Raw genomic sequence first — 18,259 nt, 5'->3', positions numbered from 1 at the left:
CCAGCTTCCTTTTCCTTCCACATGGAGAGCTTCTCTGATAATGTTAGAAGATTGCCAGCCATCTGCCAACTGCCATCTGCTTTACTTCACAGTTTTTTCCAAAGATGAAAATCAATATGGTTGTGATGAGAGAAGTGTACCTTCTCCTAAATGCACAACTAGTTACCCTTGCTCAGTAAATCAGTGGCTTAGAAGTTACTATTTTTATCATTGTTTACTACATTTGTGATTTTAACTGCTGATTTAACTTTTGAGATCGTTTTAGGTTCAAAGTCTGAAGTAAAATGCACTGTCATAGACCAAGTGAGAGTAAGAAACTCGGCTCAGTTTTTAGTAGTTTTGGTGTAGAGAAGTGTGCCTAAAAATGTACTCCCTTCACAGCTGGATAGCTGACAGCAGTTCTCTTTTCTAAGGCTGAATGTTTGTAGCACTCTTAACCTTTTTCATCTGGTTTAAATTCTTAGTTTTGAAGGGCAAGATAAGATCTGAGGCAAAGGTCTAAAGATTTAAGAGTATGGAATGATTCTTTTCAGATAAAGGGCAATAGGCTGGGCATGGGATGTCATTTTACTGATCTTTTAGTCAAGCCGTTTAGAAACACATTCTAAGTAATGAAGACATCCAAATGAAATTGGATTTATGCAAGCAACATATCTGGGACAGGTATTAAATATTATAAATATTGTCAGTGGCTGAGAACACTTGCTAGGCTAAGATGTCTACAAAAGGTACATACATGACAATTGGGTTTTTTTATTCATTACTGATGAAAATAAAAAAGCTTCAGAGGAGCGAAACCAACAATTTCTGTAAATGCAGCTTTACCATTGTTTTTTATATTGAGAAGCAATGGATCAATTTTCAAAAGAAAATAACTGATACTTAGATTAGAATTGGATGATTAAGTTAATAAAGTAATCATGTTATGTAAAACTTTATTGTCATTATGGAATGTGTGTGTTCAACTTAATCACAAATGTTACATTAATTTTTAATTGAGCTGTATATAGTCTCCTTAATGGAAGGCTTGATTTTTTTCCTTGCACACTCAATATATTTTAATTGAACACCTGATTCTTGCCATCAACACATAACATCTGGACACTATGTTTTTTGCATATAGATACACTGATTAAAACTCAGCAGAGAAGCAGATAATGCGAAAGTAAAATGACAACATTATAGAACACTTTCATCTCTATTTTTTTATTATATATCAAGAAGCTCTTAATTATCTTATTTCATTTAATTAGTCCCACTGCTTAGGTCATTTGTTTTTTTATTGATATGGCATGTCAGCAACTCTGCTAATTGGCACAAAATGGCATATGACTAAACTGTCTTACCCAGTTTGGTTCAAAAGAATTTCTTATGTTTTTTCACATTCCTGAGACTTTTTATTTATTTCACAGTCTTTTCAGCAATATAAAAAATATTTTGACAGAGGAGCTTAATTTAAAATTTAACATTTCACTTTCCATTTTTGTTTCTGAGTTAAAGAAGATTCTAAAGAAAAAGTTTTTACTTCGTAATTTATTTTTGCATCAGAAAATAACACTACATTTTGTAGTTTTTCAAAATTTTAGTCTTTCTTCAGAGAGAGAAGCATTTTAAAGCATTTTTTATCATTAAGACTTAAGGCACAGTTTGTCAGCATGTACACATTTATTCTGGAAGAAAAGCAACAGTCCTATGCCACTCCAGCAGTTACACTTTAGGGGTTTAGGGGTCTGTTTTGCACTGTTCTGTTTTAAACCAGTGATTTAACAAATCTGACAACTCTTGAGTACAGATGAGCTCAAGTTATATAAACATTCTAGTGCATAATATTAATTTCCTGTTGATTATTAACACCCCTTATAACAACAGAGATTTTTTGTAAATGTAATTGATAATTTTTTTTGCATGAGAGAATTTCTTTGAATAATTGATTATAGACCTCCCCCTAATTTTAGATTGTTCTGTTCCAAACCATCTTTTATATTTTTTTTGAAGATATAACATAATTTTTATTCAATAATTACTCAAGATGTGTGTAGTATCTCTGTACCAGGCAAAAAATATTAGAGTTTAATTAATTAGCTTTTTTTTTTTTACCAAATACTGATACTTTTGCAAATGATTTCTATACTTTTTGAGTTGTTGGATAATCTTTATAATGTATGTGTTCAACTGTGTTGGCACTTCAGCAGATGAAGTAACTCATCATTATGCAATGAATGTTCTCCCCCTAATTTGAGAATAAACGTATTATTAATATGTATGACTCTGTGCTCCCACAGACTCGTGATTTGTGGAACAGTAAGAAATTCTACTGACTTAAAACGATTTGAAATATAAGTTTCACAGTCTTTGCCCTGAAATTTAATTTAACCACTTTTTGTGATTACATGGCGGTATTTTCATTACTCTTCAAGTCTGTCACAAACAAGTAAGAGGGATCGATTCGAGCCAGTGTTTTGTAGTCTGGGCAGTGGCATTATACACGTCCTGACATCCACAGGAGGGCAGCATGGTTAAATCAAGGGAGAAGATGGGAGTATGATTATACTACAGCTAAATTAATCTCACTTTTGATTGTGTATATTGTCTTGTGAAATTGTTTATAATTGAAAAAAGTGCATGTTTTCCTGGCTAGTACAGGTAAAGGAAGTGCATGTTAATTTTAGAAGTTTCAAAGCATAGCTTCTTATACCTGTAAATGTTAAGTTTTTCTCTGTATATACATGATCTATTTTGGAAAAAGGTTTTAAAATATTTAGTGTGGGAGTTATTAAAGCCCATTTGAAAATTTAGTTCTCCAAATTCTAGTAAATTCTCTTATAATATTTTGGTAAATCAAATATTTGGGGAGTGGAGGCAGCTATGTTTACAAGACACAGGACGCACTGCTCTATCCTCTAATGCTTGACTGAGCTATAGCAGGAAATGAATCCTTTTATATATCTGTGTCTAAATATATATATATATATATATATATATATATATATATACACACACACATGTAAAATTCTGATTGGGGAAAGAGATTAAAAAAATCTCAGTCTCAGATTTGAACAATAATTATGAGTAATACTAAAAATATTTATTGTAATTTTTTGTTTTAAATTGATCACCCATACACCCGTAGAAGACATTTTATTCATTCGTGTTATTTACAAATAAATGCCATTTTCCAAAAAGTATTTCTAAAACTTGAAGTAAGGAGAAGCTACTTAAACCTCTCCTGGCATCCAATTCATCAGCGCTACAGCTTCTATTTTCTCTTAGATTTTATGGATTTAAAAAAAAAAAATTATTTAATGACACAGTTTTGTAGGTGAATATCACTGTAGTTTTGCAGTTTTGGGGAGACAGTTACTTGTCAGACAAGTCTGTGCAGCAGCAGTGGACTGACCCCAGTAGATGGCTCTGATGCTCCCTCACAGGTAGTATTCCAAAACTCCTACTTCTACAGCTCCAGTCAGAAATCAGTTCCACTTTAGTAACTTCAGCGGGGGAGCAGCATTTGAATGTTTTGTTTTCTACATATTTGTTATGATAAAGGACTTTTAAAGAAGAACAAATCCGTGCTGTTTTTATAGGCTTATATCTTTCTTGCATTGATTTTTTTTTCCCTAACCACTACCCAAACTAAAACCATCTTAGGAATTTTTTTCCTAATTATATTAGTCAGTTTTTAAAATCCTAAATACCATTGAGAAATACATGAGGAACTTTCTCAAAAGGGCTATATTTTTCAGTGATGCATTTGTTAGTTTTAGATTGTTTGCTTCTGTGTGGCATTTCCAAGGATAGACATCCAATCATGTTAATGGTTCTAAAAAAAATTCCTGTACACTAAAATCTCTCTCTTCCAGTGCCACAAGACAATTATTGAACAGTACTAATGGGTGCCAGCTTCTGTGGGAACCATACAAGGTGCTTTCAGGCACAGCTAGTTTAGATGTGCTACTGTGCTACTGGGTGTATATTTTAAAGTTTAAAATGGTTGAGAAAATCATTATGGAAATTAATTTAAGTTTAATTATTATTAAGCTTAAATTATTATTTTTATTAAATTATTATTTAAAATACATTTAAAAATTACAAACACATTTCTAGATGAAGAAACTTCTAGGGACAGTATCAGCATATGAGAAATCTGTGGAAATATATACCTGCATGATTCCTTCCATGTCATGTTTAGAACAAGGCACAGTCCAGAAAGTGCTTCTGAGTGCCTGCTTCTGTGTTCTTTTGGAGACATTTCTTCCAAAGTGACCTGGAGTCAGAAATCTATTTGTTTCACTGGCATCTTTAAAATTCTTAATGTACTCTGTATGGGAAAGTTTTTATTTTTTTAAATTGATGTTTTCAGAGAACTGATTTGCTGGGTCATGCTATGAAAGCCTTCTTCCTTGTTTTTGTATTGTCATCAAAAGATGGCCAGGAGTGTAAAAGTACTTTTTTGAATCTAGTTTTTGGTTAAAGTATCACCTACAGTGGATTTCTGCATTCTGCACCAGTAGGTTTTTTGAGCCAGAATTACTCTATTAGAATATTAAATTAGCCTTACTGTCTTGGACCAAATCTTCATCTAACCTGTCTTCCACTGTGGCCAGCATAAGATGACTTGGGAAATTTACAAGAGTAATTTCAGTACTCTTTCAGACTCCACCCATCTGCAGATGAAGGACTTTCTGAGCCAGATATGATCTTGGCACATGCAAACATTCATTGCAATTAAATTTCTCTTTCACAGCCTGTCCAGGAATGCCTAAAATGCACAACGAAATGTAACTAATTTGACTTCATCTGATTTGGCTTGAGGAAACAAGCCTCAACGATGGCACTGCTGTGTAAGAGTGGAAATTAATGTCTGGCACTGCTCCTACATTCCTTCGAGGTGCTCAAGACGTGATGGAGACATTCCACACCACTTATACATAGGCAGCATTGTGGTTTTTTGCTGTTGTATGCTGGGTAGAAAGAAAAGTGATATTCATTGGATCCAATGTTTACATGAAGTCTGATAAATAAAAAGAGAATTTTCCAGTGTATGACAGCATGAAGTGTCAAAGTTTTAATCCAGAAGAAAATCATATAGTTCCCACTAAAAAGCTTTTGATTTTTTCAACATGGGGAGAGACTGCTATTTCAAAGATTGTGTATGAATTCCAAAACGGTAACTGCATTTTTGCCACTGCTGCTTAAATTTTGTGTGTACTCTAGTGCTTTTCATTCTGGATGGTTTTGTAGTTGCACAACTAAAAAGAATTGTTTTCTGCCAAGTGTGCCAAACATTTTGAAATCTCTATAGTCAATGTCATCTATATTCATTACTAGCTAAGTTCAGCCATTGCACCCACGGAAGTTTTACCTCATAGAATTGGCTGAAAAAAGCAAACAGGTTTATTATTCTAAATTGTGCTTTACAATTAATAACTTTGCAAATAACAAACATTTGCCATGAATGTCACATAGTTGACTTTTCATGATTCCTAGGTACAGAAAACCTGCTTCATATCATCTGTTTTCACGCAACTAATTCCAACAGCTAAATTAGGAGTCTTTGCACTGTAGGGATCTGGAAGAGCCCAGGTAGACTGAAGGGTGCTTCTAAGGGATGATCTGCAAAGTTCTGAAGAGAAAATATACGCCGAGCACTTTACACTGGATCCATACAAAATACAAGGGAAACATGATCACTGAAAGTGGCAGAGTTGCAAAGACAAATATATTTAATTTGCTGTTTCCCTTTAGAACATTTTGTTTTCACGTTTTCGTTTTTGTTTTTTTAAATCATAAGTGTGTTGCATGTTTTGACACACAGTAAAAAGGCTGAACAGCTTTACAAGGTTCTGAAATGCATTTTCCAACTTGTAGAAGATAAGGGCTGTTGTGAGGCTTTCCTGAGTGTTTCTTCTGGTGCACTAGGACCTCAAGTTTTGAACAGTCTTGCTCTTTTCCACTTCGGTTTCTCTCCCAACAGAAATTAATGTGGAAATACTAACCTCCTGCACTGGACATGTTGTGAGGAGTAATTGCTTAGTTTATAAATCACTTGAGTAAGTGTCAAGTAATGCTCCTATTAAAAGAATAATGCCATGTAAGTGAGAGCTTGCTAAACTGATTTGTTTTAAAGCTTTGGTTATGTTTTTAAGTGGTGGTTTTAATTGAATTCTTGTAAGGTTTTTTTTTAAAGAATCCTATCAAGAATTAAAGAAGCTATCACGAATTTAAAAAAATAGTTGGAAAACATCATATAATTCCGAATAAGCATCTCCTGTGTACAAAAATTAAAGGAAGGTGCTAGTCTCATTCATTATAATAATTTCTGTCCTTCATTTCAAATCACAAATAGGGATACCAAGTTTAACATGCGTCCTGATGCCTTTGCTAGTTTAGATATACCACTTTATACTAATTCATAAATACTTACTCATGATAATGGCAAGAAATGTTATGAAAATACTTAGAATTTACTATCTTTAGATTGAAAATATATGTATCTCATTCCTTTAACATGTTTTATTAAAAATAAACCCATCTCTGCTGAGGTCTGTATTCTTTATGAAATTAAAGTTGTATCAATACAAAAATGGCAGTGAAAAGAAGTACGTAACCAGTCAGAGATAATCAAAGCCAAGTATCATTCCTGAAGGAGCTCACTGCTCTTACTATCCTCTACCACCAAAGTTTTCAACACCTTTTGACTGTTTCCATCAGCGGATGCATATGACCTAGAAAAAAAAGCAAATTTTTCATGCAAACAAGTTCTCAGCAATTTAGGCTTTCTAGGTCACAAATAGTATCACTACCTGGCTGGAAAAAAGGTCGTCAGTTTTTTCTATCTGATTGCAGTGCCATGTGCTTCCAGTGCCATGGAGAGATGTCTGGGCTGAATACCCAGCTGCTTCTGGGTGCTCAAGATGCTTGCAAGTTCTTTAAGGTCTGTCAGCGTTAAGAACTGCTTCCACAGCCAAAGTGAATGCTCAAGGGAGAGCAGTGCAATTTAATTTTTTTCTACTAATTCAACATCAGAATTTAAATTTAGGTTTTCACTTTGAAAACCGGTCTCTTAGCTCCTGCTTTCTGTGCTTTTGTGGTCACAGACTATTATCTTTTTAGATGAAATTAAACCAAGAGATCGCCTTTAGGGGTGCACCCATATATACTGCAAAACACTGGTAGCTGTTTTGTCCATGGGTTCAGTTTAGAGCTAGTCCAAAGTAAACTGCCTCAAAAAGCACAAAGGGTAGATGTCAGCTCCTCAGCACCAGCTGTTTTGCAGTAGTGCTGCATTACCTGTTTACATTGCAATTAAATTACATTAGAATCAGAATGCTTTCTACATTTGTGTTTCATCTGAAGGATTTCATTCTTTTATTGCCTGGAATTCTCTCAAGGCTAAAAGATGTTTTTCTGTCTTGACAAACACTCACATTTGCATGCCAAATAGGTTTCATGATATGACATAAATTAGATTAATAAATCTCGATTTGTCATTACTTCACAGGTTCCTTAAGTACTTGCATGCATATTCACAAATAGTGAAGCGCTTTAGAGTGCAGTAAGATATCACTGTTAAAGAATCTAGGAATATCAGATGTCCAGCGTTCTTAAAAGTATTTATACTGTAAGTGAAAAGTGTTTAGCAGGAAAAAAAAAGCCACACATTTTCCTGTTCATACGATAAGTATCTTGCTTATTGGAATAAATGGAACCATTTTCTGTGGCTGTGATGTTTTTATTACTTGACATTCTTCAATGTTTCTTTATTCTTAGCAGGCATAATTACAGTAGTTTAGGCTGATTGTTTTTCATTCCATCTGTTGAAGTCTTATTTAGTTCTCTTTCTCAAGAGCACAGAAAGGACTAAAATGAATCTGAGAATGTTTACAGCTAGGTTTCTTATGACCCAGGTCATATTGTTGTCTTGAATCAGTTTTCTCCTCGTCCTCAACTGAAAACAAAGAAAAAAATTTCTTAATCTTGCAGGGTTAAATAAAAGGATGAATGCAGTGCAAGGAAGATTCCTTTTATGCAAGGCACGGGATGACTGAAAGTGCCTGTGGGCATTTGGTCCCCATTGGCTCTCTCAGCGAATGCAATGATGCCCACGGATAGCCTGTATTGTTGTCAGTTAAATGGGATCATGAGTGTCTGAAAGGTGTTTGAGAATGAACTGAAAATCATTTTCACAAGTGGATGATTACTTCTGCCACATGTTAACCGAACTCTATCAGAGTGGCCCAGATTTTTGAGACTGCATTAATTGCTCTTTCAACCTTGACTGAGGTTTCTCTTTAAGAAAGGCCTTTGCTGGACTAAACTGCTACACATATTGATTTTTCTTTCTATATTTTTTTCATTGTTTGTGATAAATGAAGCCTTTTACAAGTAGAGAATTTATCATTCAAGATGTAGATAGATTGCTTCATTCCTTAGAATAAAAAGGCTGGTCTAAAAATTATCTGTGTAGAAGAAGTGAGTCCGTTCTCATTTCTCCCTCAGTGAATAGCTCCAATATTCCATACACAATTATGCTTTTTCAGCTATTCATTAGTGCTGATTTTTTTCATCAAAAGGTGGAACCCCGCACTCTCGCAGTGAGGTGAGGACTTAGAGCAAATAAGCTGCCATCTTCCTTCCTGTGTATGTCATCACACAACTGAAACTGAACTATAATATTTAGCAATATGGTTTTGCATTTTGGTAGCACAAGGAAATGTACTTTGAGAGATATTGAAACTTTATTTAATTAAAGCATGATTATGCCCAGACTTTTTAAAGAAAATGTTTGTTCATTTTATTTGTAGTATTTCTGAAGAAGAAAATTATACTGACTGAGATGAGATTATATATAAAACATTTTTATCTGGATGTTTCTGTGTTTTGTAGTGGAAATGTAATTTCTTGTAATTTTATTTGTTTTCCAGGAAAGCTAACTTTAAATATTAAATAGGAGGTTTTTGTACCATATTGTAAACATTGTGAGGTATAATCATGTAATTCTGCGACTTCCTACAAATCCAATTTTTATTTTGTCATTTGGGACTGAGTGAAGTGAAAGAAAGCAGTATTAAATAATATTGAAGAAGAATGTAGAACTGCTTTTAAAAGAAAAAGTCTCAGAATAGTGATTACATAGTTTGTACATTTTTTTCCTTTTCATGTTGCTACAAAGCATGTTAGAAAATCTTCACATTGAGGTGACACTTAAAAACTCAACATATGTGATCAAGATCCTATTTTCTGTGGGATTAATAAAAGCAGGTGTATTAGTCATAAGTTACTGGAAATTATGTGAGTAATATAAGAAAACTGAAGAAGGCAACCACACATGCATACTAACTATAAATATACTTTCTAATGTGCATATGTACAGACATAGATGTTATGTGTAGATAATCTCATTTATTATATGTTTTTACAGAATAGAAGTCTGTCATCTATATGTGTTTCAATGTACATGAAAACACCAATCTTTTCTCCTTGTCAGAATATTTATTAAACATTCTCAAAACATGATCTTAAAGAGAAGTCAAAACAAATCTGAGCAGTTACTGTTATAGTGTTCAGATACAGGGGAACTATTTACGTGCCTTCCTTCCCTGTATATAGCTGAGCTTTAATCATTCAAGAATTATTTCAGATTATACCAACTTTGGAACCCAAATTAGAGCAAGAAAAAATTGAAGCAAATGGTGTGGTTAGTGTTTAGATATATGGAACTGACACTTCTGAATATAAGTTTCTCATTTGTATTGCACAAAATCTTTTGCCTAAAGGTACAGTGTTAGAATGAATGGCTTTTCAGTGTTTTTGTTGCTGCTGAGGATGTTTAAAATAGTCTGAGCAACCGATGCTGTGCATTTTGTGTACATTATTTTGGATGGAGAGAGTGACTGCAGCTTCTGGGTGAATACAGATACACTTATGGGTAGAGAAACAGCAGGCTGGAGATCTGTGAGTTGTGACTGCCAGATTCTGTCCTGGTTTGCAGTACTGGCATTTACCTAAGACTTATGAAAAGTTACGCAATTTTCCATCTTAAAAATAAAACATTCTTCAGCTTACCTCTAAGACTTAGCTCACTTCTGAATCTATTAACCTATTAATTTTCTGCTCCATTTGTGAAACCCAAATGTCATTTAACTGTGGAAACTGGCTATTGTAGATTTTTTCTGTTCTAGACATCAACTGCAGTTTCTACAGATCCTAGATGTTACTGTCTAAATATGGGAAGATTCTTGAAGATCCTTAGGTCCTTTGCATCCCTTTTTTTTTCTTTTTTTTTTCTCCAAATAGAAAATTATGAGGAAGAGAGGTTCAAAGAAGACTCTAGAAGCCTAGGTGGGTCCTTCCACCTAAAAATATTTGACTCTTGAGTAAGAATTAATCTCTTTTTCAGGAGCAGACACACTTAAGATGAGCACAGGATATACCCCTTGTGAATGGCTGAAACTTCACACATTGCCATTTAATTTCTTTTTGTGTGCTTTATTATTTTATACTTTTGAATTTACTGTATCTTATACTATTTGTGCCTGTACTGCAAAACTATAGGTGGTATATCTTACATGATGAGTAATTTAAAAGACAGCCAAGTAATATAAAAGCAACACCTTTTCTCTGATATGGAATGTTCTTTTAACACCTCTTATTTTAAAAGAACATTTCTGCAACAGGATCAGTTAATAATGAGAAAGAATTAACATAGAGTTTCTAAGGTTGGGTTACTCATTTTCTGATGTGCAAGAGGCAAGAAGCCTTTGTTAATCTATGGCTTTTTTACAGTCATTTAAGACGTGTCAAGAGGGTGGGAACATGGTCAGGATAGCGTTGTACTGTAGCTCTGGAGGACTGTGTATTTTCAACTGTGTTTTTGAAATACAGTTTCAAAATGGGGCAGTTGCCTAATGACATATATCAAAAAAAACTTTTATGATACTCCAGGCGATGCAAGTGGGATGCAGTGGCAGAATCACCATGAGGAACATGGCAGTCTTGGACTGAGAGAGACCAAACGCCACCTGTGGACTTTTTTACATTTCTCCCTGAGGTCATTAAGGCTATGTGAAATTCATAATTTATTTTCCCTCCACCCTCTGACAATAGTAAAGAGATTAGCATGGCAATAGCAATGTTGCGTGCTTTGGGGAAAGCAAATGCTCTGAAACATGTATGAAAAGGAAAGCAGTTTGTATTTTGTGGGAGAATGTGTGACCATAAGTCTGTGAGGTAAATGCTTCTTTAGTTGTAAAATAATATAAAATTACCTACCCTAGTAGGTCCTTTCTTTTGAACCCTTTCTGATATAACCCTTACTCCTTTCTTTTCATTTAATTCATAATAGTCACAGAATTAAGAAATTAAAAAGACTGTGGCAAGATCTAGACTATTCAAAGAAGGCCACATCAAGTGGTAATTTGTACACAAAGCTAATTTTTTCCCTCTCATATGAATAAAAAGCAAAGTAACCAAGTAAGGTTACTTCAAAACAGGTGCAGAAGTTGAAGAAGGACAAACCCTGGTGCCATAATAATAAGGGAGCCACTACACAATCTGACAAACAACAATAAATAAGCAGCACACTGAACATTTATTTTAGACATAAATTCGTCCTTTGTGATGCCTAATGTGGGAGAAAACGTTCTTGAGGGTTCACCCAGGACAGATATAGAAAAGGCTTTGCCTTTATCTTGCTTACTCATTTCACAGAAGATGTTGGTTCATTGCTCTCTTTTTTGACTAAGGTTCAAACTACTGGGCAGCAAAGCCACAGAAGTGAGTAGAGGGCAACAGACCATACTCTCTTGCCAGAGAGGCCTATGTTCATCTGTCAGGCGTCTGACCAACCATCTCCCATCCTGGTTATCATAGCTACTTCATAATGTATGTACCAGCATCCTCTGGAGGGTGCCCTGTGAAGCCAACATTCATTGGTCTGAACAACCATTGTTCTGCCTTTGACCAGCCTAGATGTACCAGATGTCCTTGACAGAAGCTGGCCAGACAGAAGGGGCATCTCATACATAATAGTTTTCTCTCCTGTCAGGTTTTAAGCAGCAGATCATTCCCACTCACGGGGTCTTGCTCACAATCTCACAACTCATCCTTTTCTTTTTGCTGTCTTTGTTAACAACAGTGCAACATGACCAGAGTGACACCAAAAAAATGTCACTATAATGCCAGAAAATTCACTGCAAATTCTTGGGTAATGAGTGTGCTCTCTCTACCGCCAAACCATATCAGCATCTGTGGTTTTCTCATCTCACTGGTTGATTCTTCTGATTATTTCCTCTGATTCAAAACCTGGAAATTGCTAAAGTGACAAGGAGTTTTTGTAATCTAAGAGTCTTTATAGTGAAGTGCTTCTGTTTGGGAAATTAGATTCTACTTTACTCTGAAAAAACATTTAGTCTTATGTGTCTGCTGACATTGTGTTATGTGAGCATTTTATCACACTATCTCTGGGACTGACTTCTCACAGACTAAATAAACACTATCAAATCTGTGGAAACCAAATGGAATAAAATCTGTTGCGAATGCCAACTTTTCTAACATTTAGTATTTCTGTGTAGTCAAAAGTGTCCTACTTTAAGCTACTTTTTTCTATTTTTCAGATAAAATTGGTGAAATAATAAGTGATAAGCAGATTTATCTTCACAAACATGAGATCATTTTTTTCTGATTTTTGTCTTGTTTTGAGTGAAAAGAAATGTCTCTGCATTTTTATGATATGAGTAAATAGAAGAAAAATCACTTTTTCAGTATGACAACACTGAAGAAGCAGCTCAGTATACAGAGTAAATTAATACACAGATTTGTGTTTGGTCCTCCTAATGTCATGCTTCTTATTAATGGAAAACCACTCCCTTTATTATTTCCTTTGCAGGTACTTGTATGCTCTAGGACAGAAGGTTTGGAAGCGGTGGAAAAAACGCTACTTTGTCCTTGTTCAGGTTAGTAGTGAGCCATGAAATTCCAATAAAATAATTTATTATTGGACTATAAATTATATATGATTTCTGGAGTAGTTTGTAAAGCAGTATCTTCAGGCAACACATGCAGTACTACTCCAAGCTTCTTGCAACACAGAGACATACAGCTTATTTTTTTTTAATTCATATACCTAGTAAACAGAAATGTTACTAAGTTTTACAGAGATATATATATATATATATAAATGGAGCCCTACATTGAGCAATGTTTCAACTGAAACCTAGAAATTTCTGGATGAAATTTTTGTGAACTTGTGACCTGATGATAGCTTTTTATCAACACTCAATTTAAAATAAAGTAATATTTCACAAAATGAATTGTACTTACTGTTTAATTTATTCTATCTCAATGAATATTTCCTGCCTTTGAAATTAAAGCAATAATACTTATATTAAGAACTTTTTTTGATTTTTTAAAATAATGCTATTTTTTTCTTCCTTGCAACATTAAATTGGGTAAAATTATATAATTGTTACAGAAAATATGGTGCAGTAGTTGTTCTTGGCCACAAAAATTTGCTAGGCTCATAATTTATAACTTTTTGTCTAAACCCGGTACTGTTAGTATTTTCACATGCTAATGAATGGTAATGTTGACTTGAGATAAATAGAACAGTAGATTTTGAGTGGTCAAAACAGAGAAATTAATGATTTTAGGGAGTCTTTGTAAAAAAGTCATTGTTTTCCACTGGTGTTTGTTTTCAGACTATAGTCGATGGTCTTCGCAGTAAGTTCAGAGAATGTTTTTCTGTCTGCTTTTTTTATTGACAGAAAACTCTTAAAGTCTGAGTTTACATAAGTATCATACAAAGGTTGAAGCCAGTTAATGAGGCTTTTTTAAGGACAAAATATTCTAAAACTACTTTACAGAAAGCCTGATTTCTTTATCATTCTGTCGGTCACACTTACCTGGTCTCCTCCTACTCTTACGTGATTAAAATCATATGGTTGTAAAAAAAAAATTACTGGACAAGTTCTTTATTAGTGGTAAAAGCCAAGAGTATTTGAAGGATTGTAAAGGCTATAGAAGTCATTTGGGTTCTGATTTTACGAAGGTCCTTTGTGAAGAGATGAGGACATTTTGTGTCTATTAATATTTCTTGTGAAGATCTCTATATAGGATAGCTATCAAGGCATAACTGTGAACAGAAAATAATTTCAGTAAGCCTACATGCTCCCTTGTCCTTCATTCTTTTCTTTAACACTCATCCTACTTACCACTCCTTTTACAGTAAGAATGAACTTGTACTTTTCCACTAAGCCACAGGTGTCATCTGATTTTTAAATTGTACATCTAGGGGACACATAGTCTTTATGTGCATGCAATATAGAACCATCATCTGGAAGACCGGTTTATTCCAGTCAAGTTAATTTTAACTATTTTCTACTCTCTATGCTGAAATTGAAATACTGGAGGAGAATATTACCGGAATTTTCCTACTGTGATGGGATTTAGTCATCTATTTCATTTTAAAACAGCTATCAATTCAATAAAGCTATATAAAAAAATACAGTGTTAAATCAATATTTACTGTCCAGACAGCTCTGGCTCATTTATAGTCCTGCAGTGATACGTTCACTGGCAATAAGCTGAAGTCAATACATGTGAAATAAACATTCAGTAATGAGCCGGTCTGTTGTATTGATATATTATTGACATAGTGACAAGTCTTCCTCTATAGATTAACTTTTAGCTTACAGTAGGAAAATACCAAGGACATGAAATTCAGTGCTAGGAAAGAGCCTACCAGTATGATTTACTCACACACTTTGAAAATGTAACTCAGTTGTGACATTAGAGGAATAATGTTGATTTTTTCAGAGTGTGATGTGAGTAATGTTCACCTTCATTATTGCTGCACCTATTACAAGTTGTTAGTGGTTTCTGAAAGAACAGATCAATGTTATAGAAAGGTTACAGTATCTGGAAATTTAAATCTCTTCATTTTATTTGATATTTATCTTTTAGTATCCAGTCACTTCTCTAAAAGATTATTAATTTAAAAAGAGAAAAAGACAGGGATGTAACACGGTTAGTAAAAAGCCTAAGCTGGACTTGATGTGTTTTACTTAATTTACTGTCTCATCTCTTCCTCCAGTAATTGGAATGCAGATCCACTTCTGCTGTTTTAATTTCACCTGGTCAAATGTTTAAAAAGTCAGTAATTTGTTTCATGGATAATTTTTTTCTAAACACATAAGCCCCGCGGGCTAATTCTTGCTGCTGAGCTCCTGGAGTGGGCTGCCCAGTGACGGCCTGTAACAGACACCACAGAATCAGCCAGATGTGCGGTAACACTTCCTCCCAGCACATTAAACAGAGTCTTTGTGACCCGTGGGGACATCCCTTAGTGACATTCCTCATAAGTCACAATCACATTTCTGTACCTATCTGTCTGTCATAAATGCATAGGGTGTTGGTTTTCTCCCTTGTTACAAAACAGGTAGAACAGCAGGTAGTCGGGTGTTTGGACAATAACAAAATTCAAGTAAATGCAGTTGTAGGAAGAATATTGCCTTTTATTCTGTCAAGATTACCACTCAAGAGGACAAACTTACTCTGTTTTGTCTGAGAATGTGCTGTACATAGTCCTGACTTTTGAGTACTCATTGTTCTACACATTATTTATGCTAATTTGCTGAATTCTTAGGTAAAGCTGATTACAGCTCCATTTACTACTAATAATACACTTAAACTCAGTCAAGGATCTATATTAAGAAGTGTTATTTCAGTCTGTGCTGCCGATTCTCTTTGCAGTAAGTGAGAGAAGCCACTGATGAGCATAAGGAAAAGGGTTTAAGTGACTTCAAGTGTAAACAAAGGAGGCAAATTCTTATTTCTTTATTTTGTTGGGACTTTTTTCCCCAACAGAATTTTCCAGAATTTTTCTATCTGTTTCTTTGGTGAAGAAAGTTCAAAATGTCTCGTTTTCAACAAAAAGATGAAGTCACCGATCATGACTGATTGTTCCTTTAAAATAAGAGAGCACATTTGCAATATGTTCAATAAAATAAGATCAGCAGCATCATAATGTCTGTCTTGTTATAGTGGTAAGGTTAAAAATGAATAAAGATGGATAGTCCAGATACTACACAAGTTTATCTTCAAAAACATTCAGTGGCTGAAGAAATCTGAAAAATATGGGCATCTTACGCATTTGCATGATTAGTGTTTGATGGCTTCCCTTTTGATGACTCAGATTGCCTATACAGTGTGGTTATGTGGAATTGTTAACATGAAAATTGAGAGATTAATGTGGCTCCTTGCCAGCTTATTTCATTCAACCAAATGGAATAAATTCAAAAATTATTTACTACAGTGCCAAGTATCAAAAATTAAAATTGTAGAGTCAGTTTAAAGAAAAGAAAAGAAGGAAACTCTCATTAAATATAATGCTAATTGCAAAGGATTTAGAGTTGTGTGACTAGCCAACAGCTCCCTCTATGCTTGTCCATGAGGGCAAATATGGCTGTGGGACAATAAGCAGGGAAATACCAAGCAATGACAGAGGTGATGCTGCTGCCAGGCCTAGAGCAGGGTCCCCTCCCAAGGGAGACCAGCAGCCCTGGCTGTCTCTGCCCACAGCCCTGACTCCCATTTCAGCCTCCAGGGACTATTGTCCCCAGCCCCAGAAATGCCACAGCAGGGTAGTCTCCAGTTCCCCACATCTCAGTCCATCCTTGGCCTGTGCCCAGGATGGGGCTGGGGCTCCTCCCAGCTGGACCCTGTCTGCAAGGCCCTGCCCTGTCAGCCCAGGGATACCTTAAAATATTTAAACCAAAATACAGTAATTTCCTAACATATACTATGAATGAAAGCAAAACTGTGGGCTCAGTGCACAAATGGTGAGGTGAAATTCTGCTATGCTTGTCATGCTGGAGGATGGTCTGGCTGCCTGTAGTAGTCCCTTTCTGGTCTGAAAATCTGAATTTTGGGGTAGACTAGATTGGTTTTTTGTGTTTATGTATATTTAATGTGGTCTTGGTGTGCCCATTTAAGTGAATGTACCAAATCTGATGTGGAAAGCTGACACAGTTTCAGTTGCTTGACAGTGTCTCTCAAATTCTTATCTCCTGTAAAAGTCTTTTTGCTTAACTAACAAAAAAACTGTAACTAGAAGAGCTGTGTTTAGTTTCTCTCCCCTGTAGATTCGTGCTGTGGTTCTGGAGACATCAGTTTGGCATTTGAGGCCCAATGGGCATTTTACAAAAAGAAGTGTTACACCTGTTCCATTTGCTTGTACAGGCTGTGCCAGGGGGATGTTCAGTCACCATGCACTGCTTACACATAGATAGCATAGTCCTGTTTCAAAAAAGGCCCAATACATAAAATAATGAAATATTTTTAGAGCATTACCCAGATAATAATATCACATTCCATCCTTATTTTCAAAACAAATCAATCTTTTGCAAAGAGTAAGGTACAGCACCAGCAAATATATGAATGAAGCTGAAATCAGCTGTCCAAATTTTAATTCAAAAAGTGTCATTCCTGGAGTTGTAGCTAAAACAATAAATTTAGATAAGGTAGCTGAGCAGTCAGCAGTTAAAATAAAAATGACCCATTATATATCAGATGAGCTCCTTACCTACCTGTACATCCTAGCATAATTTTACAGATAGTTTAACACAAGTCTGTTGGCCACATATCCTACAGTCCTTGGAGATGAGAGTTTCAGAGGTGCATATGCATTCAGTTCCCTTTAGTTTCAAGTGTTCAAAGATTCACGTGCTCTTTCTTCTGGTCATCTTCTGTAATCCTCCCAGCTCTTCATATAAAGCTGGGATCACCTCAGTTTTGTTTCAGTGATTGCTTTTCTCCTCCCAGATACTACATTTCTTTCTATATCATTCTTTATCTTTTCAGTCAGCTTTTCCTCTCCTATTCTTTTAGTTTTCTATTCTGTCTACAGAGTCAAAATACACCTAGAGACACATTCTTTTCTTACTGCTTTATAAGTTTTTTGATAATTGTACTTGATGACAAGTAACTAATGTTGTCCATGCCAGCTGCAAGCAGCTTGGCCTACACGGTACATTATCAGGTGACCCAAGCAGTACAGGGGTGGGTGAGAACACAGATGCAAAAGGTACAGAAGTTAGACTATAAAATCAAACCGAAGGTTCTGATGCTTGCCATCATTAGCTAGAATTGGCCAGATTATATGTTCATTTTTTCCACTTTCATGATAATTGTGCCATTCCTTCTGCAAGCTCTTTCTTTTATACATAAAAGTTATTGTTTTCTCAGTTTCTTGGAATATAGG

At 35.0% G+C, this 18,259-nt stretch overlaps 1 protein-coding gene across 9 annotated transcripts in view; it reads left to right on the top strand.

The window, feature by feature from the left end:
* Positions 1-18,259, top strand: part of CADPS2 (calcium dependent secretion activator 2) — a 282,843-nt gene that overhangs the window by 162,823 nt on the left and 101,761 nt on the right. For all 9 annotated transcript variants that reach the window (XM_014877698.2, XM_014877697.2, XM_088165718.1 and 6 more), the window contains exon 9: positions 12,887-12,953. In XM_014877698.2, the coding sequence (XP_014733184.1) occupies positions 12,887-12,953 (67 nt within the window). The remainder of the gene's footprint in view (positions 1-12,886; positions 12,954-18,259) is intronic.

This window comes from Sturnus vulgaris, chromosome 5, assembly GCF_052056855.1.
Source record: "Sturnus vulgaris isolate bStuVul1 chromosome 5, bStuVul1.hap1, whole genome shotgun sequence".
Taxonomy (NCBI): Eukaryota; Metazoa; Chordata; class Aves; order Passeriformes; family Sturnidae; genus Sturnus; species Sturnus vulgaris.
This window is presented reverse-complemented; position numbering and strand designations above follow the sequence as displayed.